This window comes from Battus philenor, unplaced genomic scaffold, assembly GCF_028537555.1.
Source record: "Battus philenor isolate CCGP_79_NKW_IND1 unplaced genomic scaffold, ilBatPhil1.0.hap1 SCAF_12, whole genome shotgun sequence".
NCBI lineage: Eukaryota > Metazoa > Arthropoda > Insecta > Lepidoptera > Papilionidae > Battus > Battus philenor.
In genome coordinates this window covers 6,488,599-6,511,555 of record NW_027181674.1, presented here as the reverse complement: position 1 = coordinate 6,511,555, position 22,957 = coordinate 6,488,599, and the positions used below count along the sequence as shown (strand labels likewise).

Below are 22,957 nucleotides of genomic sequence, written 5' to 3'. Positions count from 1 at the left end.
ATGCCAAAACAGAATACATATTTTAACGTGTCAGATAATGAGTATCCTTTTTCTTTTACATTCTTTATTCTGTACTTTATTACATTTAATTGTAATGCTAATAAATGCGGCGTGGGTAGGCCCCTCGCGAGTTAGATCGATGACATAGATGGTCGCAAGAAATAGATGAATACAGCCAGTGGAAGACCTGTCATCTTGGCGGTCTTTGAGCATATGTACAGAAGATATAGGTCGTTGAAGACGTAGGTCTGGCATCGGCAGACATGATGACGATAAATATATATAGATATAAATAACATCCAAAAATAAAAGAGATGCTAGACTAATGGTTCAATTGTTAAATAAACAGTGTTTACTAATAAAATACTCTAACATACGTTTATTTTTTATTTTGAAACGTAACAGTATAACTAAATGTCTGAACTTTCCACTCGTCATACAGCGTAATTCGTTTAATAACCGCATAAATGTTTTTTGTCACGAACATGAATGTTTCCACTTACAATTTAGTTTTCGTAACCATGTGGAAAATTTATAATAGAACCAGTTTAACGATATCGCCTGAGGTCAGTGTGCAATGAAAGAGTTTTTTTAGGAATCATAACACGTTCAACTATGTTGTCTTTTTATTTGTTTGTTTATATGACCGACTATGCACACATTTATTTATTTGCCGTCCTCAATTTCTATTTTTGTCACATAGAAGTTATTGGTACACAATCCGTTTTTAGTTGTAATATTTTGTTTGTGTGACTAATCTTTTCGAGATGTAAAAAACTCTTTTAACTAGATTATATACTGTTATATTAAAAGAGAAATACTATTATAAATGTAGTATGTTGAATGAAATTTTTATTCTTCTTAGGTCATGGTCGCTGCGTATCTGGATGCGAGACCAAATACCAATATCGTGCTCTTGGACTGGTCGAATATGGCACACGGCTCTTATCTAGTCAATGCTGCCAGAAATACCAAAAAGGTACGTTAACACTTTTATTGTAGCAAATAAGTATAATATGCGTTTATTATTGTCTTGAGTTTCGTATAAAATGAAAAAAAAAATATTTATAAGTAAATAAGTACATTTATTTAAAAATTCCAGCCTTGAAAGCACTTCTATGGCCTCCAATAATGTCCAACTCTGATAATATATATGCATAATTTCATTGGTGTTGCAACTTCTGGTATTTGGGTCCTAGAAGTAATAAGTTGTAAACAAGAAACAATTTCTAAATTGTAAGCATTGTATCTTAATATTTAGTAGCACAATTTATATTTTATTATACTGTATAACTACGCGATTATTTATCTAATGATCATCTAGTTATATTTCGAAGATATATATAAACAATATGCAAATTTTTTGACATAAGAACATATCAAAATGTTTTTGCAAAATCAAATATATATTTATATTCTAATGTTACACCCCTGCAAACTTCGCTTAACCCTAAGAAAAAAGATGGATATTGTTTAATTAGATTACTAACAAACACAAGCATTAAATGAAAATATATTATGTTACATTTTAGTTATGTAGCGACAATAGAAATTTTGTATGCGTAAGGACATCATCCAGTCAGTAAATCTTTCTATACGCAATGTATACGCTTGTGATAGTACATCCTATGATGTGCAAAGGATTTTTGAATTTAAATATATTCAAACTGTTTTTGTACTGTCTTATTATTTGCGTATTTTTTTTGTAAATTAAAACATTGGATTATGGACTAAGTTTGCAATGAAAAATTATTAGGTAGGTTCTTGTAGCTATCGAGACCCAAACATTTACTAAAACAATAGCCGTCGCAAAAACTAACCTTCAATTTCATGGTAACTGAAAATAGTCTACTCTAAACGAGTGAGAGGTTTTGTGACAGGCTGAAAGCCTTTTTAAACAACATTACCACGAGAACTTTAGCGTACTACAACACTACGAATAATTTACATTTTATGAATACCTAGTCAAAATTAAAATTCCTCGTTGGAAAAACCTTATAAAAGGTTTTAAGTTTTTATTTTCTGCGGGAGATATTTTGGCGATTTTTTATGCGGTCCCTATCCACTGCACAAAAACGGATTTGAGTTTACACATTTACTAATTTATTGGTTTCCAATTTTACCTTTGTTTCATTTGTGTCATTGCTCTTTCTTGCGTAAACATCATTCAAGATTATCGAGCGCTCGCGCACGAAATGTGTACACAGACAATCGTAACCTTAACCTTACAGAAAACATTAATGTGCATCATGTCTTGAACAAGGCGATGTTTACGCAGTAATTCAAACCGGTTGTTACAATCGATTCAAAAGGATGTTATTCATTATTACCTTACAAATAGCATACTTATCTAAAGCATGTACCAATATATAAAAATTGCTTCCATAATTTCAGATATATCTTTTATGTATACTTTTATTTTATTAATTTATTGAGTTTTTAATTGTTGGGTTATTATTAGCATGTAGCATAATTAAAAGTATTATATTGTTGTGTACAATTACATGTCTATAGCCATTTTTCTCTTGACTTTAATTCTATAAAACTCCCAGAGCCTTTTTTATGCTCAGCTTGTATGAACAGAGATTACAGTGTTGTTTTTTTTTAAGTTATATAACATGCGGTCGTATTTCTAACCTTGTGTTATCTATTGTAAGGTTCATGTGTGTTAGGTAATGTTTTCATTAAATAATATATGAAAGAAAATATTAAACTTTAATATATGCAAGAAATATATAAAAGTTTTAAAGGAAGTTTAATATGATCTGACTTGAGTTAATTATTGTTTTTTTTTTCTCGGTTGTATTTAATAAATGATACAAGTCGATAGTTAACGGATTTACATGTATGTTGTGATGTAGTCTCATAACATAAATAAACTAGATCGATAGTAACTCTTCCTCTCCGCACGACTATTAGACAAACCCTTACTGGGACCATTGTTATCCCTACTACGTGTCCTTTGGTACGACCAGTTTTTTAATCTACATCAACTATTCCTTCCTTTTTATAGTATTACAGTTCTTTGCAGACATTGCACTTAAAAGATAGGTATTGATTCAAATAACCTTTATTTAAGTAGGCACTACCACGCACTTTTGAAACTAAAAATTATCTTAATATAATCAAAATTTATTAGCAGTAAGCTATCACCGGCAATGTTATTCCGCCGAGAAGACCGGGTCAGAAACTCGGCGATTGCTTTTCTAAATGAAATTTAACAACGTTTGAAGTATTTATTACAAGAACGATTGATGCATTATGAATAATAACCAATTGTCTTATTTTTCACTAAATAAAATAAAAGGTAAGATTATGTTATTCTTCCGCAGGTAGGTGCCATAACTGCCGAGTATCTACACAAATTAACAGAAGCCGGCTTGCAGTTGGATAAGCTGCATCTAATAGGTCACTCTCTTGGAAGTCACGTGGCAGGGTACATGGCGCGCGAGCTTAGGAATAAATTTAACAAAACAATCAAAAGGTAACCGCAATGTTTGATTTTATTCGTCGTTTGAATGTTAAGTAATAGTTCCATGACAAATAGTTGCCGTATCATCATCACCACTTACGCCTCCCCATAGATTTCTAATAAGAGCATTTGGCAGCAGTCCATATCCAGTGTCTTCATCTAGTGGGTGGACGTCTTACGCTGCACTTGCCTGTCTATGGTCTCAACTCCAGAACCTCAAGGCTCCAGCGTGTGTTTTGCGAGCTATTTGGCTTGCCTACAATCACTACAACTTCATATTCGGCTGGGCAATATCAATATCTTTTGTTCGTCTACGGATTTTAAAGCTCAACCTCCTTGTCTCGTTGAGTGACTGTCAGCTTGCCTTTAGTTCATGCTGTTAAAACAAATTGATCGAGGTCAAATAATCCTCATATTGGGCTAGAAGGTGTTTCAAAGTTTGCCCAATGCTGCCCAGCCGAATTGAATTCGACGATTGATATCTTTTTCAAAGTTACCACTACAATGATAAATGTAGAGATGTAGAGACAATATTTATAAACCGCATAAATTAATAATCTTAGAAAGGCGTGTGAGAATAAAAATACAAAATCCTGAAAGAACTTCAACAGTTATAGAAATATTAAAAAATAAAGTATATTAGTCAATCTCAAAACACTTTGTTTTGCTGGAAAACTAAAAAGAAAAATCTTTGTACAAATTCAAACAAAAAAATACATTGCACATTACGAACTCAATTTTTATACAGTAACATTTCGTTAGTATAAAAACTGTTTTCATTGGCTCTCGTGTGTCGAATCTATGTAAATTGAACATTCCCCGAATTCGTTTACCGAATCCACAACAATAGCAATAATTGCACATTTCTGTGTTTTGTATTTGTTTAGCTGAGTATACGACAATAACATTTAAATTGTACATGTTAATATTTGGCAAAAAAAATTGGGGCCATTAAAATGATATGCATCAATAACGTTATAAATAACTGTTTTTTTATGTTTTTCGGAATAGCAAATGATAAGGAATTAGACGACAGACCGTCGTTTCCCAAAAGTTAAACAAAATTATTAAAGAATAAAAGATGGCAAAGAACGGGTAATTTTAAGAGGCAATATTGCTGATACGAATATGAGTTTACTATCGTTACTGCAGAAGATTTCTGTTCGTGTAATCGATTTATAAACAAGTAATTTCCACCTTTGTACTGACTTGTCACGATATCTCTGGTGTTATAAGGCTTAAAGACTTTAAATATGTTAATTATGTTCCTTTTGCTAAATAAAGTTGATGTAAAGAAGGTATTTTGCAAATTTCTACCCAAAAGAAGTGTTAAGAGAGAATTTATTAAGTTCAGAAAACGTGCATGGGATAGCTAGTATATAACATGAGGCCTAAGAACTCTTATAGAAAAGTTTCGTGACGGAGAAATTATAACAATTCATATATAAATGAAAATCATGTTTATATTTATAACAATTGCATTAAAATAAAAAAATATATAAAATTAGCAATATTAGAAAGACAAGCTACCATGCTTGAAGGAACAAGGTATTTGTGAGCTCTTTTCGTCCGTAATCATAGGTACAAAACGCCAGAAGTTTTTTTGGCAATTTTAAAAATTATCATGATTTTATAAAATAACACCCAAAATAGGCAGTTCGAGTCACTTGGAGCGCAAAGGTACCAGCTTGTTGTTTATATTAGTGTACATATCATATTACAGGCTAACAGCACTCGACCCAGCCTTTCCCGCCTTTTATCCAGACGGCATAGTGATGGAACATGTGAATGAAAATGACGCCGAGTTTGTGGACGTTATACACACCGACGCTGGTGGATATGGTGCCCCGGTTCGTACCGGAACCGCTGACTTCTGGCCAAACGGTGGCAAAAGGATACAGCCCGGTTGCCCAAGATTTGCACCTATACCGCTCTCCGAAGACAGTAAGTATAAAATCTCCACAAGTTTGAATACCTTAGATAATGAATTTTTGTAATATGCCAAAGTTAACAAATTATATCGGACTGTCAATCATCGTATCGAACCAGTAACCATAATGGAAATTTCAATCGATGCTATGGACTACGTTTTAAATATTTTTTGAAGAAAATATTCATTTGTTACCTTATGTTTGCATAACTTATTTTTTATTGTTAAAAATTTGATCGCATTTCAAAGTAAAACGGTTGTAATAGTCACACCAACTGTTTATGAACGAATACTGTTTTTCATTTATCCTTTACAGATACCAAGCTTAAGATGGTATAGCGCCGAAGGCTAAATTTACAATTTTTAAGCTCAATAACTCCTTTGGGCGCCTCAACCCGGGCCGTTAAGTATGCCAATGGGATCTTGATGTTATCAATATTTCAGTGGTTAAGGGCCAGGCCAGGCCTGTTGTTTGTTTTTTTGATTATTCAATGCGACGTGAGAAAATACGATAAATATGTTAAAATATTTAAATTCATTAAATATTTATTATTTTATTATCAAAATGATATAAAAATTAAATTTCAGATTTGTGCAGCCATTGGCGTTCATGGAGATTTTACGCCGAGTCCGTACGGAATCCAGAAGCATTTCCTGCCTCACCCGCGGAATCTTATCACAAATTTAAAGAAAATCCAAAACCTGAAACGGGCATGGTCTACATGGGTGCAAACTGTGATCCAAAGTAAACTAACGCTTGTTTATATATACTATACATTACGTTTTAATTGAAATTTCAATTATTAATGCTTTTTTTTCTTATTTTGATAACACAGAAACTAATTTAAAACTCCCAATTGCAATAAGTAGTAATGTTATTCAACACGTAAGCTATTTGCAGAAAATTCAAAAACAAATATGAAAGACAACTTTGTATTCATTCTATTAATCAAATATACCTTAGGCAGATAAGGTCGTTGGAAGATACTGAAGGAAGTTCATTACCAACGGATCTTGCAGGAAATCGTTGGTGAAGGCCGATGTCTAACACTCAACGTTCTCCGGCTAAAATGATAATGACGATGAAATATACTATCCTTTTTCATGAGATAAATGTAAAATACTAATATATCATAAATACATAATAAAACATAAATACACCATCCTTTTTCATAAGATTTTAATAGCATTTAGTTATGCATATTGTATGAATAACTTTAAATTAAACTCCAATATTGAACCGTTTGAACCAATTTCATATGACACAAGAACATCTTGGTATTTGTTGCTTTGACCTACTAAACCGCTTTAAAGATATTTTCTAAATTTTAATTTAAAATTGTTTCTTAATTTTTATACTTTACTTTTACTTACAACAAAAAGCAATCTAGTCTTTGCTACAACAGCTAAATAATAAAACTTTATCTTAATTAACTTATCGCTAATATGTTTCGTTTCAGAGCAAAAGGTTCGTACTACTTAACAACAAACGCAGCAACACCGTTTGGAAAAGGAATAGATGGTTTATATCCGAAGCGAAAAAACAATAAAAAGAAATAAGAATGTGTATCTTTTAAGTTGAAAATTTTACTCAGTAATAAAAAAAGACTTCTGTTATTTGCAGCATTCATAAAATGAACTAACTCGTTAATACACTTTAACCTGTTTTTGTGCAGTGGATAGTGACCGCAAAACATCGCAATAAAAACCATAGGAGTAGTTATAAAAATTACTTAAAACTTTACGAAATAACAAGCAATTGCTTTAATGTATGACCATTATTATACTCTGGTAAATTAATTAGTTTTGGATTTTCTTTAATCACTTTCGTTATTTGAAAATACTACCTGAAATTCATTTATAGTTGACTGTTATTAAATTTCCATGTATTCTGTTTTTATTGTTCTTCAAGAGAATGAAACAACAAAAACTTATACCAGCCGGGACATATACAAGCAGATGCCTTCATGTCTCGTTAGCCAGATATACGAGTACAATATCCTACTCGCTGTTTTTTCTAGTGGTAATTTTATTAATTATATTTTAAATGGATTAAAATTTGCATATACCGCACAAATAAGGTCTCACTAAAGCAAGTACTACTGTTTGCATGTTGAGTTTGAAAAATCATATTCATAGTGACCAGTCATAATAATAACGCATTGACTAAATAAATAAACTAATTTGATACACTGTGTTCTTCACGCGAATTAATGTTACAAAATAATTGTGTAAAACTAATGTTGTTGTCACAATTAATAAGCGTTAAATAATCTCTCGTTTTAAATCACAAAAATACTACTTTATCACATGTGTTACAGGAACCGATATAGTCAACTTGCTTCTTCTTCTAAATACGTAGACATTCAACAGAACTTGTTGATTAGTTCAACTTTCAATATTATAGATAATGTAATGGTTAAGAAGTGTTAACGTCCTTGTATATTTAGTATATAGCACAACTTTTAATTAATAATGAGAAAGAAGAAAGCAATGTCTACTACCATCTTACCTTTAAGGCAATTTTTAACTAGTGTTACCGAAACTGCTGTACCGGGCCTTAGGTATTTGCGCGGCGAAACGAAGAGGAGTATCGGCCGCAAGGTTCCGTCAATCCGCCGTCATTACTCGCAGCAGCGGCTCTCGTGCTTTTTCTCGGCCTCCATCTTACCGCGCTTTCCAAAGGCGGTACAGCGATTTCAGTAGTACTATAACAACGAAACCATTGTAAGGAAGTTTATCGTTTGATTAAAATTCACTTAATTGATCTTATGCGTGTAGTAATAAAACCATTTTATGTACCTGCACAATTAATTTATAAGTGTTTCATAATTAAAAATGTCCATTCCTAAGACATGTATCTATATGTACATAGCTTTAGCAATTAATTAAATTATAATTAAAGGCAGACCAATTTATGGAGCAAGATTTTTAGCTTTAAGATTTAAAACGCTTAATTTGTAGATCTTGTTAAGATTACTTGTTCTCTGTTCTTAAATAGGATAGTGGGAGGGACAATTTCTAAATATAACTTGTTTTATACTAAATAACAATTGAATTGTACTGGTGACGTACTTAAATCTCAACTAACACAGAATTGGAGGCACCTTTTACTGATCATGAAATAATTTTAAAATTATTTTAATTAAAACAGTTTTCTGGTAGAACACTATTACGTAAGGCTTTTTGTTAACAATTTCCTTACAACCTGTTACAGCGTTTCAAAATGAATAAAACCTTACATGTCATTAATGAAACAGTTACCACGAATGATGACACACTAAGATATTTTGAAATACTGTGAGGTCTCTTTTAATTCGGACTATTTTTATGTGATTTTGAAATTGTGCGGTTTGTATTACACCTAAGTTTGTAGATAATTAGAAAAAAATTGTTATTAATGACATTAAATCAGAACGAACCTTTAAATTACGACGTGAGCCGCAAAATGTCTGCATATCGTCAATAAAACAAGACATTAGAGTAATTTATTATTTTAGTGACACATTAGATAATAAAATAATTAATACAATTCAATTAATCATTAAAAACAGCTACAACAAAAAAATAATTAGTTAAAAAAACAGCAGCCGAAACGTCTCGCTTCTCGCTTCTTACTTAATTCAAATACAAATGCAAAAGAATAAAAAAAATTATATGATTTTAAAAAGATTCATTAATACTTAGTATAGCCGCAAATAATATAGACAAAACTGTTGATTCTAATAATTTAGATGTACTTAGTCTTGCTGTAAATATTGTTACAAAAAACAACATTATTTATTGTATATAACATTTATTACTATTACAGTTTATTCATTTAATACATTAACATTGAACCATTGAAAATATATTAAGCTTATTCTAAGTGGTATCCATTGGCTGCAATACAGTTCTTTAAACATTAAGGCCAGTAATAAATAAGACCACACACTCTATGGGAAAGTTATTCACTGCCAATCGAATAACTTCTTTTAGGGATCCAGAATTACCATGGCGTTAAGGCCATAGCTCTAAGAAGCAAGCCTTACTCTCTAAAACTAGGACTAAATGATGGACAGTGTTCAGCTCTAATGAAGTACGGAACGTTCGTTAATCAAGATTGGGTGGATAGAGCCTTATGACCCGGCGTCAAGCCTTACTGAAAGGACCATTCTTGGTTATTAAACATTGTATTGTATTGTGGGGCTTAACTACCTTCTCTAGAATGGTATCTTGATACACTTGTTGATATTTTGATACCTTTTTCCCAAAAATTTCGAACTCGCTTACTTCTTCGTAGCTAACACCCTACCAAACCGCCACTTAAATCGGTTAATACCCATGTGTGTAATTTAATCTGTTAACTAAATTAATATAATAAAAAATATTGTTTTATTTATTTTTATTTGTAACAGTATTTATGGCCACACTAAGTATGTATATCTAAAATTAAGAAGTAAAAATGCCTTAATATTAAAAGAAAATAAAACACATGATAAAAAATACTAAACAGTTGTTTTACTCGTCATTAAAACATTAAGTATAAAACCACAACCAGAGATTTATTTAAGCATATTATTATCTACAACGGTTCATTTACAGTGACCACTAGTGTACCTCATGAGTTATGACCAGAACAAGTATATAACCTGGTTTTGAATATATACAAGGTTTCTTTAAAGTCATAATGATTGTAAATTTATCAAGAAATCAATATTTTTCGATTTGTAGATTATGATACATGAAATTAACAAACTTGCTTGAGTCGTATAAACTTATTAGTGAAACTAGTCTGCCAATATATGATGTGACATTTCATACATATAATAAAATCTGTTATAATTTTATATACAGTTTTTGCTACTTATTATTAACCAGCTTAATATAATCCACAACAATTTCTGACACCGTACATATACAATTACAAATAATTATAATATTTTAAGCATACATTTATAGGTTGAACTATGGATGAACTAAAATTAGGATATCTCAATAAACAGTGTTTTTTTTTTCGTTATATATATAAATATGATTGACTTAACAAACTACTTCTTTCCCGAATGATAATCAGAGAACTACAAATAAACATTAAATTAACATTTTGCATTATACATTTTGCATGTATAATAACGAATCAAGTATTCATTCTATTTTTTGTGGTTTTTATAACAGTGATCTCATGATTGCAAATAATATTTTAGTCACAGAACTTACACAAAATTCTCTATTATGCTTGTCTGTGATAAAAAATAATCTATAATTAAAATTCCAACTACTATTTATAACAATGATTCTCAAAGTTGGCCAGGTGAAACTCCACGGAGACATAACGTGCAAAGAATGAGGTTTCACCATTTGTCCATGGAAATTTATCTGCTTCCACTGAAGAACTAAAATATAGGTTATACTGCACCTTACTCATATTTTAAGCTTTGCGATTCTAACATATAAACTTATATATTCACATATAAAGTCAATTAATTACTTAACCAATTTATTCTCTCTCTTTTTTCGAAAACTATTCATATGTGGTAGGAACTCTGCCACAGCACAAAATTTCTGTAGTCAGATTTTCATATTCACATTATTTTGAGTTTTAAAATATGGTAACAATGCAGCTACAATATCGAAACCATCGAAATTTTGAAAGTGATCTGTGAGTAAAAAAGGTCTGCGATTGATATTATTACAAATATGCCTTTGGTAGTTGTAATGAGTGCTTCTGCGTTTGGAATAAATATTCTATTTTTACTCCGTGTATATATTTATCTAGCTAGGATCGGTGATACTAACAATTTCCTCATTGTTATTTGACAAGTCTACAATGTATCTAATACCGAATATCACCGCAGCTATCACCGCTCCGGTTACGACGACCCTGAAAATATTTAAATTTCTCAAAAAATTTAAAATAATCAGCGGTTTCCTTTTTTTTTTGTAGGCATGAATTTGAAAGAGTATCGTTTATAATGCTGAATACTGATTTTTTTAAATCTCTTCTTTTCAATTCAATCTTTTCTTCTTCCTTATTCAATTAAATGTAAATGCCAATAAAATTAGTAAACATAAATAAACAGAGAGTCAATGGCCACAGGGCAGCCAAGTTGGTACACCAGAGCTGACCGTCACACGATAGGTATAAAAGCATTCACTAGTATTAATAGTTGAACAAGAAATAAAGCCAGGCTTGTTATATCTTTTTTAGAGTTCATTAAATTAATAACTCTTTTGTAGGCAACTGTGTCGATTTACGAATTTGCCGCCAATGGGTCCAAAGCTTTTCGCTGTCCCCGTTCAGAAACATCCAGAAATTAATATTTTTTACACAACTCAAACCACTTATCCTGTAAAAATAAACGAAAAAAAGTTATATTTTTTTTTCAAGTAAATCCTGACCTTAGGCGCCGCTCTGGGCCGGGCCTTGTGGCCTATGGCTGCACCAGGCTCTGGTTATATATATAATACACTTCCATATCTCTGAATTATGATGCAATTGATTTGAGAAGTTCATTAAACAATAACTTAAAAAACCTTTTACAGTGTTAAGAATTTTTGAAATCATAAAAGCTTGGGAATTAATTATTCTATTGACGTATTGAGGACGTTGTAAAAGTGACCAGTTCTGAGTTTATTGTGGGCCATTCCTAGATCACGGCACGACTGCAAGCCTCGTAGCCTTAACTTCAAGGATGCTATTATAAGGGAGTTAAACCCAATTCTAATTTGTATAAATTAAGCTCTTCTAGCATTCTTATTATGGCGCTACAAGTGGTCAGTATTATTAATTACATATCGTTAAATATCAATTAATGTCACAAATTACTTACAATACTGGGTGAGTCATCGCAAGATATTAAACTACAGCAGAATAATAGTAGTAGGCTACTAATCACGATAGTTACTGGAGTCTTTAATCAATTTGAAAAGCATTGTTACAAACATTTTACATATTTGTTCCAATATTGCCATTCCGAAGTAAACGTTTGTAAACTTTAATATCCTGCTTATTACGACCATAAAGAACTATTCGCGCATGTTTACAGCGAATACAGGAATACCGCGAAAGGCCGGTATAAAAATTACAAAGCTTGTCGAGCACAATTTCTAATTTAAAAAGTCGGATTTCTATTATACCTTAGGATTTGTAACAAATTTATTTTTCACTATTCCATCTTTACTACGTAGTTATTTATGTTAAACACTCTCCCTTTAGAAAGCGAGAATTGGACTTGTGGTTTCGAGAAAGTATCATATGATACCTTCTAGCGTTTCCATAGGAAAGAGGATACTACAATATTGTTTCTGTTCTACGAACGTTATATCGATCAATTTACAAAGTTTATAAGATTAGTTTGATTATATTTACAACAATAACTTCATATCGCCACTCCCTCCATATGAAACGAAAGTCGCCCTTTTTAATTACGTGTTTGAATATTTATAATCTACGAGTATCAATACACCATGCCAATTTTTTCTATAATTTTCAAGCTAAAAATGGCGGAGATAGGTAAGGTATTTTTGTGTCTTTAATGAACAAGGTAAAATACAAACAAGATTAAACAAAATATAAATATTCAACGATTGTTTGGTATAAAATTAGCCTTTACAAAGTTTATAATTTTAAGTATATCAGTTTTTGAAATATAACTAATATTTAGTTTTTCACTTCTGAAAATTTGCAATTTCGGACTTATAATTTCCTTAGGTGTTGACGGCGATATATTATAATATCTATACTCTATATAAATAAAAAGCTATCACCAAATGTGTTACAAAGCTGCAGGAAATATAAAAAGCATCACTTTTATTTTCTAAATAAAAACACAGAGTAACTCAAAACATCTATCCCTAAGTGTCCAATCATCATCATCATCATTTTAATCGACATAAGCCTCCCCTATAGATTTACAATGGAAGCGGTAGTAAAAGTCCGCAGCAAGAGTTAAAAACTTATAACGATTGCCTATCCTTGTGGGTGGGATTTCCATCAAATGTTTGACAAATCAAAAGAGTCCTATAAGTAATCTATTTGTCATTTATCAAATGGAGCAACTTGAAATATTTTTTTTTTATCACAGTGTAATAACTTTTGTTAACCAAAACGTCGTCAGTTCTTTTTGGGGGTGGACATCCTACGCTGCAAATACCGGTCTCCACTCCAGAATTTTATGTTCCAAGCGGCCATCAGTTCTGCACGCTATGTAGCCTGCTCACCATCATTCAATCCCGTTGGATTGGTAAATTCATTCAATTTACCAATCCAACGGGTTACTACTTTTGTTCGTCTACGGATCTCCTCATTTCCGAATTCGATCTCGTTGACAAATCCCAAGCATAATCCTCTCTTTGGCTCATTGAACGACGAAACACAATCAATAATATTTTTAACTCCGATTATTTTATACGTTACATTATGATCATGAGTGTAATTTCTTAGCTAATCCGTACAAATGCGGTGACTATAAGATTTCATGAAAAATTAACAACGTCGTAGGTTACCGCTCGTCTCTTGTTCCCTCAGAGCACCTAGTCCCTCCATGGAGCGTTCCAATGCCAACTAAGAGTTTGGCATTTCATTTTGTCCAAATGCATTATATTAATATTTAACAGACCTATGATCTGTAAGGCATTTCTGCTGACGTACTCAAGTTACTATTTAAATATTTTCTGACTTAAATATAGTATAATAACTCCTCTGTACAAATCTGTTCTCTATTCAAATTTAGTCCAATCGACACTGCTTTGCCGTGCGCTTACGGAACGCAAGGTACAGCAGTACCGGTCGGACATTGTATACAATAAAATTTCAAACTATTAAATAACGTATTTATTCGTATTCGAACACTTTCCCTTCAATTCTTTCTTCTCCGCACTTCAACTGTTCAGAAACTGTTTCATTTAATTTCGTTTTATTCGATAGAAACAACATGTATTGAAAACAAAAATGCACTCCGAATACAAAAATGCAAAACACCAGCAAACTGAAAGGGATATATAATCATATTAATTTAAACGATCAATTAAATAACCTACTCCGTGGTAATGAGAAATATTTTATTTAGTAGAGATATAGACTTCAGATTTCTTGGGAAGAAAATCTTCGGTAATATCAAATAAAAACCGGGATAAGTAGGTCATCGTGCGATTAAGCACCACTGTTGAGAGAAAAATAAAAACAAAGCCGTCTTAAACACAAAATTAAGAGTTTACTAACTCTCAATACTTTGCGGGCAGTTGACTGCTGGTGCCTTAAGGTTTTAGAATGGAGACCACGGAACAGCAACGTAGTATGTCCGCCCACAACGTTAACAGAAGACTTTGTTAAGGTCGTATAAAGGCGGATTGCAAGCCGCTTTTTACCGGTCCTACCGGAAATGTTCAATAGTGGACGTGCTATGACAGAAATAATGATGATGACGATGATGTCTGCAGTAAGCTGTAGATATATCACAAAATAACCGATACGTGGGTTATAACTCCTTAAAATAATCATACTTACTTACTATCCAAACGCCATGTCGTCAAAATACTGACATAAACAATTAATAAATAATTTCAATAGAAATATTGTCACAAACTAAGATTTCAAATGAAAATATTGCTGTCGTAACTTGTCATAATATTGTCATTTTTATTTGATTAATAAAACCAAATAAAGACTTCCCGCTGTCAAATAATTATTTTGTACATTATATAGAAGAACGAACGCCACAAGGCCACAAAAAGTCATTCCAGCAAAGCTAATCTAAGTTACCTTTCAGAGGCAATAATGAGAGAATTTAAACATAAGTCACGTCATCATATCACCCGATAGACGCCAAATAAAAGACTTAGTAGAAGATCAAAACATTGTCACGCTGACCGTTTTAGCGCTGCTCGTAATCAGCCATTTAAGATATGCACTTCTTAAACACAAGCCAATTTCTGAACCGGAAGACTGTGTCATGATAGTGTGAATTAAAAGCGAATTGTCGTCTGAAACAAGATCATTTAAGCACTGTACTTAGATAATTCATTATACTTAAAACTTTTTTTAGTTTAATCACGTTGTAGAAAAGAGTTATGCATGCTGTGGGAGATAATTACGTAGATTACATAGAAAAATATTGATTGGTTAAGTATATTCGTAATTTTTATTTCACAATTTCACTCGTGTGAACTAGATTAAAATTAAACACCTCAAAATCATTAATAAAAGATACATCTTTTGTAGCTTGTCATAAATAACTTGACATGTCTTTGTTGATGTTATATGATATTCTAAAGTAATAATCAGTGCCCTATTATCAATTATAATAAGAGTTTAATTTTAATCAAATACAAGATTTAACTCATATTGAAGATTGTCATTATGTAGGTTCTCGATCCACTCGTCGGTGCCCGCGAGTTCTACAAATCTGTAAAAGCCAGAATGACTAAAACTCCAAACTTCAATTAAAAGTGACCGGTACTGCTTAACTAATTTTTACAATTTTTATTAACAGAGAACTAATATTTAATAGGTGACGAGACGTGGTCGTGATCGTAAGCGACCACTGACCCTATTGATACCAGCAACAAACAGAGCTATGTTCGAAGTTAGGCTGCAAGGTCAAATCACAAATGAGGAGATCCCAGAAGAGCCATTGTTACGGACGTAGCTTGTAGAATTGCTCATCTAAAATGGCACTGAGCGGGGCACATCGTTCGTGAAATGAGGTCGAAAGATTTTTGAGTATCACTACTCAGTCCCAAGCTGGTAGACGCGGCGTGGGTAGGCCCCACACTAGGTGGACTGAAGCGATAGTTGAAGTCCCAGGAAGTCGCTGGATGCGGGCAGCGCAAGATCATAGCGATTGAAGAAGGCTTTGCAGTGGGCGTCTATGGACAAGTTTCAAGATATTGATATCTGCGTGATTTATGCTCATGGTTTCGTACAATAAGAGATTAACGGTAGGTTTTTCTACTATGAATCTTGCTCCTGAATCAAATTTGCTGCAATATTTAAAACAGAAAGAATAATCGTAACAGCAATTCTTATCTCGCAGTCAAATCGGTATTTTTAACATACATATATTTGGGTGTAACCGTACAGGGAGGACGAAGACGAAATATAAAATAACAGTGTTCATAACTACTACTTACTAATTTATTCAAAAATTATGCATACATAAAGTATTAAAAAATTGTTTCAATTACATTTGCTACAATAAATTAAATATGAAAAAAAGCATTATTTTTTATAATGTAACTGAAGCAGCATATGAGTTAGCGAAATAGTCAACTATAATTTTAACTGGCAACTTTTACGTATCATTACATTATATTTTTAAATAAATAATACTGTACACATTTACGCTATGGTTTCAGAAAGATTTGGCGTCGAAGATGCAGATGTCGCGTGTGAATCGGGCATGTTCATTAAATACTTCGTCGTCCAGTAGGCGCCAAAAGCTAGCAGGCCCGTTATTAAGATGCTGAAAACAAACGTAGACTTTACAAGAAATGTCATCACATTGAATAAATCGCCTAATTCACCGTCCAAACAACTCCGTGTATTATCAAATGTGGTTACATCTCAGATATATTACTCAGTTACATAGATACCATCATAATCGTTAGAGCCATATGACTTTCACAGATGGACATAGAATTTCCCATACATTTCCAATAGGACCAGTTGGAAGCGATTTGTATCCAGCGTATTCCGACAACCTTAACAATGGTGCTTAAAATAAAATAAACAAAACTAAAATAGAAAGAATTTATTATAAAAGGGCAGAAACTTTCACGTGTAACTCACGCTAGTATTATAATAATTAAATAATATGTGTAAATTAATGTAAATTAAAGAATAAAACGGTGATAAAAATCACATTAGTTTTCACAGATTTACAAGTTTTACAGAAAATGTAAAAAAATGAGGTAATACTGATTGACATTGACACTACGAAATATGTTTGACATAACCTCTCAAAGTCAATGACTCGAAAAGATATGCGGATGTCAAATGTCATACTAAGATAACGGCAGACGATAACAAAATGAAAGTTAATAATTTATTTTTATTCTTAACCGAACAAAAAATCATAAAAGAGTTTATTAAAATGTATTTATTTACATTTTTTTCTACAGGAGCGAAATTCTAAAACCAATATAATGTCCCTTCCTTTACACTCTTAATATGATTAGAATTATAAACACAATATGAATCTCAAGAGATATACGTTGGTAACAGACTCTCTGCATAACTATTTTCAGTTTTTTTATAGAAAATATTTTAGCAAGTACTGGCAAGACGGCCCTGTGCGAAAGTCTGAGTATGATTATTACTCTGTTTATTTCAATAGGTCTAGACCAGAAACTAGAGATGTAAAGAAATATTTGCTGAGATCTTAAATTTCTGGACTGGAGACCACGGGCCAGTAAAAGCAGCTGTCCACCTACAAGGTGACAAACGATCTTATTAAGATCGATAAAAGACGCTGGATGCATGCCCCTTCATATTGAAAATATGAGGGAGGGCCTATGACTATCACTGGACGTCATACGGCTGGCTGATAATGATGATAAACCTAAGAATATTACTACGGGATGGTATTTAAGCAAATTCTAACCTTATGATTAAATGGTTTTCCTCATATTAGACTAACGTCAATTAAGATTGTTTCAAATCGCAAAGAATATTATTTGTACAATTGACACTAACATTTTTCTACCCAAAAGTGTGATCTGGCCATATTATCAATTTAACCTAGATTCAATTATATAAAATTCACAGAATGTTTAGTTGTAAAATTCCCGAAAACAAGAATTAAAAATTATTTGTCCTTTTTTCAAAATTGTACCAAATTTTATAATAATTTCAATCAAAAAAAAGAAACAAGAATGATACCAAAACTCGCTGTGCAAATCCTATGATAGTTCCATAATTGGATTCTTATCAAATTACAAATGAGTAAGAATTAATAAATTTTTAAAAAGTTAGTTTGTACAAAAACATCTAGCTCTAGAATTTTATTTTAAAATCGATGTTATTCCATTTACGTAGAGATATGTTTAGAAATAAATACAATTTAATATATGTAATATGCAATAATTGAAAATCTATGATTAATACACTATAAACTTTATATAAAACAGATACTTACAATCCAAAGGGCATTTTCGCGCGATCCTTTAACTAACGGCTTCAAACGTAGTCTTCTACATGACAATGGGTTTAGAATTCGCTCGTAAAGTTATACTATTATAATCTTTTATAGCCTATGTATATGTAAACTATGTACTACAGCAACGGAAGTACTATGCCATGCGATGTTTTACGATAAAAAACATATTACAGTTCTGATATTATAGTCCTTTTGACAGGATATATCGCTAGATAATTGTTAGAGAATTGATATAACCTTAATAAATTATTTCTCTTTCATCACACACTAAATTAAACTTCGCTTGGACGTTAGATAAAGTATCTAGTTGCATTAAGATTCCCTGAAATTGTATGTAATATTTACATTTGTGAATACATCATTCAGTTTAAAATATACTAAATATAGTGCACTAAAACATGTAGTGTACTAAAACATTAAAAGAGTTTATTATATACTTAAATATTTATTTTTAATAATCAACGTAAGGCTTTCAGAGCTATTGAGCAACAGCTCTCGAAACAATCATCATCGTCGTTTTAGCCTGGCTCCTACTGCGAGGCATACGCCTCCTCCAAAGATATCTAATGTGATGTACCATAATCGCCACGCTTGGCAGGCTAGTTGACGATCGCAGTGTGGTATTACGGTACACTATATAATTAATGCACAAAGTATAATATGAATTATATAAGATTGTATCCCGAGAATCTAACCCGCGACCTACGATCGCGTGCCTAAGTCCTCTACCGCTGGGCGTGTGTTAAGTAAGTTGAGAGCACCTTCTGGTGCCTTGTCTGTGGTGGGTCAAAACGTCCAAGCGAAGGAAAGCCTGCTTGGGTTTTTATTCAAATCGTATATCTCAAATACTATTGAGTCAAGTTAATCTTGAAGTTATTTGGCAATCCGGCCTCAACGAAAAAAAAAAGAATTTATTTTGCCTTTAACGGCCTATATATGTTAAAAAAGTTCGAAAACAGATTTGATCATTATCATTTCAAACAATGACATAGCCCACATGCAAAAGGACCAGTAGGAAGCGATCTATATCCAGCGTCTTCCGTCGACCTTAACAAGGTCATCTACTATCCATCTTATAGATGGCCGTCCACTCCTCTAAACTCTTCACTCCAACACCTTAAAGCTCAATCCATTTGTTTTCCGCTCATACATCACAGTTTAGAGAAACTTAATTATGTCTACAATAATACTTTAAATATTAAAACTTGAGCAACTTTAATCCGGAAATCAGATTAACTTATAGCGAAAATAAATTTAAAATTTTGCATCCGAATATCTCTTTTACAGCTGGCAATGTGCACAAACCTATTTCTGTACAAGTGAACCTTTTGTTGAATAAACATGAACTGTATATTTAAGATTTATTATTTGAATTGCAAATACATTGATCGTAACATTGATAAATATTTTTAGATACATTTAAAACATTATACGATTATATTTATCATATGATTAAAGTATATTCTAATGATATGGCCAGCAAGAAATATGATATATACACGAGGTAAAAATATTCAATCATTATTATATATTACTGAAAACAATTTCTAAATCTTAAAACAAAAAATACTTTGTACATGTCCGTTCTTATTATTTTTTGCTAAAATCTGTGCATTAAGAACTCTTAGAAGGATGTGACGCATAACATAGCAAGATAAATTCTACTGTTGTTAAAACACCGGAAGCAAAACAGAGCACGCCAATCGTCAAGTATGTAGAATCAAACTTCTTCGGATGACTAGAAGTAGGCGTCGCTTCAGACTCTGTACTTCTCTGCTTGCGTTTGAGTAATTTCTTACATTCTATTGCAATCTGTAAATAATTTTTTATAAGAAAAATAAATACATTTTAAAGCGTTAATTTCGTCTAAACAAATTAACTCGCTATTAACAACAGAGAATTCATAAGCTATTGATCATTTTAGAAAGAAGTGTTGTTAGAGTCAAGGTGCCCATGAATATAAGCCCTGGCTGTGACCCCTTCTAAGAGGCCCTTGACGCTAATAAATCCATTGAGTGTCCACCTGAGCAATCTAAGAGCTCAGCGGCCTCGTAATTCTGTGAAACTGTATTATGTAGCGGGCCTGAGCCGCAACTCTTTAACAAGCACACGGCCTTCGCTACCTTAAAAGATATTTTATTCTAAGTGCCTTGCTCTCTTGGACCAGCGAAATCTGCAAGTGCCATATGAACAACTGTGTAAACTAGGTCAAAAATCAATAACAGTTTTCATAAAAAAATCTTCACCAATTTAACATCTTAAATTGCTTTTTCATCCATAATTTTAAATTACATCTTCCTTTTAAAACAAATTGGCTAGTAAAGAACAATGTCAATGATGATAGCGACAAACGAGCTGTCATAATATAATTCTAGATATATTTGAAGCAAAATTCCAATCGAGAAATGTATTGTTACATCTCGGACAACATTACGTATTTGCCCACTACGGCTTAATAGATTAAGCATGATACGATAGACAGCTTTGTTATGTACAAAGCTGTCTATAGGACATCAGCAGTTGTGATTTATTATTTCGCGATATGGAGGAAATAATTTGGTTCAATTATTTGTACATGACATTTACACCACGCTTATAGGTTTTATTATTACCATTAATTATTATAATGTCTACACACAAGTAATAAATATAATAAATAAATATAAAATCAAAGTAAAGAAATTTAATAACTGTTTAGTACTTGATGATTTTGTCTATAGCATCATTCATTATGCAGCAGTAGGACGTCCACAGCTGGATATATGTGGGCCTTCCCATACAATTTCCAATAGGACCGGTTGAAAGCGACCTGCACCCAGTGTCTTTTAACGTCCTTAGGTCATCTGTCCCTCAAGTTGGTGAAGTCCGTCCGTGGTCTTCGCCCCTTGAGAACTTTAAGTAAACCGCGCCAAATAGCCTTCCCATTGCCACTCGAACTTGCCAATCCACTGGGACATACCGAGCACTTTGGCTTCTCTACGAACCTTTTCATTACTGACTTGATCTCGTAGAGTAATAACTAGCATACTTCTCTTTATGGTTAAGGGAGCCACTATGAGCTTGACAAAGAGGCACAGAGTTTCACCACCACCATCAAGTTTCACTATCCTAAGTCATCTTGGTAACATATACTTGTTTTTGAGCTTCGTCTTATGGTGATATTGGACGAGTAGAGATTTTGTAGTTTATTACATAAACATAAAATAGAATCAACACAGAGATCCTATTGACTTGTCTCATAATATTCTTCGATTTCTTATACACCTATAGAAATAATGCAGAGGATGCAGACCGCTTCCAACCAGTCATTTTCTTAAATATATGAAAGATGCCTATATCAAGCAGTGGACGACACATGCCTGAAATGATCACGACAATAAAGTGTAATGTTAAGTAGTTTTTCATGTATTTATCATGAATTGAAATTGATGGATCGGAGAGATTACTCTACTTATCTCTGGAGATCTTAAATTGTTTTATAATGTGAATATAGATCGATGCAATTATTCCATGTAATTTATTTAAAATAACGTGATATACTTACCAAGATTATGCCTGTCACGATAAGTAATAATAACCCAGATAATAAAAAATATCCATGTACAAATGGATGCACATGGTCTTCCACCTCGGACGATATAATAAGGCCTATAGTGATTATTATATGGGTCCAGAGTGCACCGCCGATCAACGTCTGTTCATCGTTATGTTTAGATCTGTTTTCTACTTCTGCGCTGGTCCAAAAAGCTGCCGCCATTATTACGGCACCAAGACTCAAAAATTTTAAAAAGATTATAGTGTTTCTTTCGCTCATTTGAAATTTTAATTAACTCCAAAAGCTAAAATTTAAATTTAAAGGACTGATTGATGGATCTTCTATTACACAGTGGTCCAAAGTCATTTTATATGTATTTTGAATTAAATAGCTCTCTAATTTATAAAATCGTCTAATTTTTAAAAAAACTTATTTACCAACATGTTGACTAATCAGAACACATTGACATTAACAAAAAATATTCTGCGTTCAAAGACATATTTTTTTAAAGAGGTCTTATATCCATTAAAAAAATATTTTTGACTTCTTTTACTGAAAAAGTTGGTTAAAATTAACATTTCTGTAATCACGAAGTTATTCTTTACTTTTATGTATATGTTTAAAAATATTATACTTAGACCTTTCCAACCTTATGAAACAATTCCATCAAGAAAATGCACAGTATATATTGTAATACGTATATTTTTATTTATGATATTTTACTTAAACATTCTAAATAATACATGAAATTAAACAAGTGTTTTATTCTTAATCATATTTAATAATACAACAATAACATATTATTTTACATTAATAATCACATTTTATTCTTTCATCACCATTATCATCATTTCAGCAAGCTATGTTGGTTACTTTATTCG

General features: G+C 32.1%; 1 protein-coding gene across 1 annotated transcript in view; it reads left to right on the top strand.

Annotated features, from left to right (window-relative positions):
- The window catches only part of LOC137932968 (pancreatic lipase-related protein 2-like), a 40,719-nt gene extending 33,524 nt beyond the window's left edge, over positions 1-7,195 (top strand). The window contains exons 4-8 of the mRNA XM_068776662.1: positions 866-979; positions 3,333-3,484; positions 5,196-5,416; positions 5,991-6,147; positions 6,863-7,195. Of these exons, the coding sequence (XP_068632763.1) occupies positions 866-979; positions 3,333-3,484; positions 5,196-5,416; positions 5,991-6,147; positions 6,863-6,962 (744 nt within the window). The 3' untranslated portion in view covers positions 6,963-7,195. The remainder of the gene's footprint in view (positions 1-865; positions 980-3,332; positions 3,485-5,195; positions 5,417-5,990; positions 6,148-6,862) is intronic.
- The last annotated feature ends 15,762 nt before the right edge of the window (positions 7,196-22,957 follow it).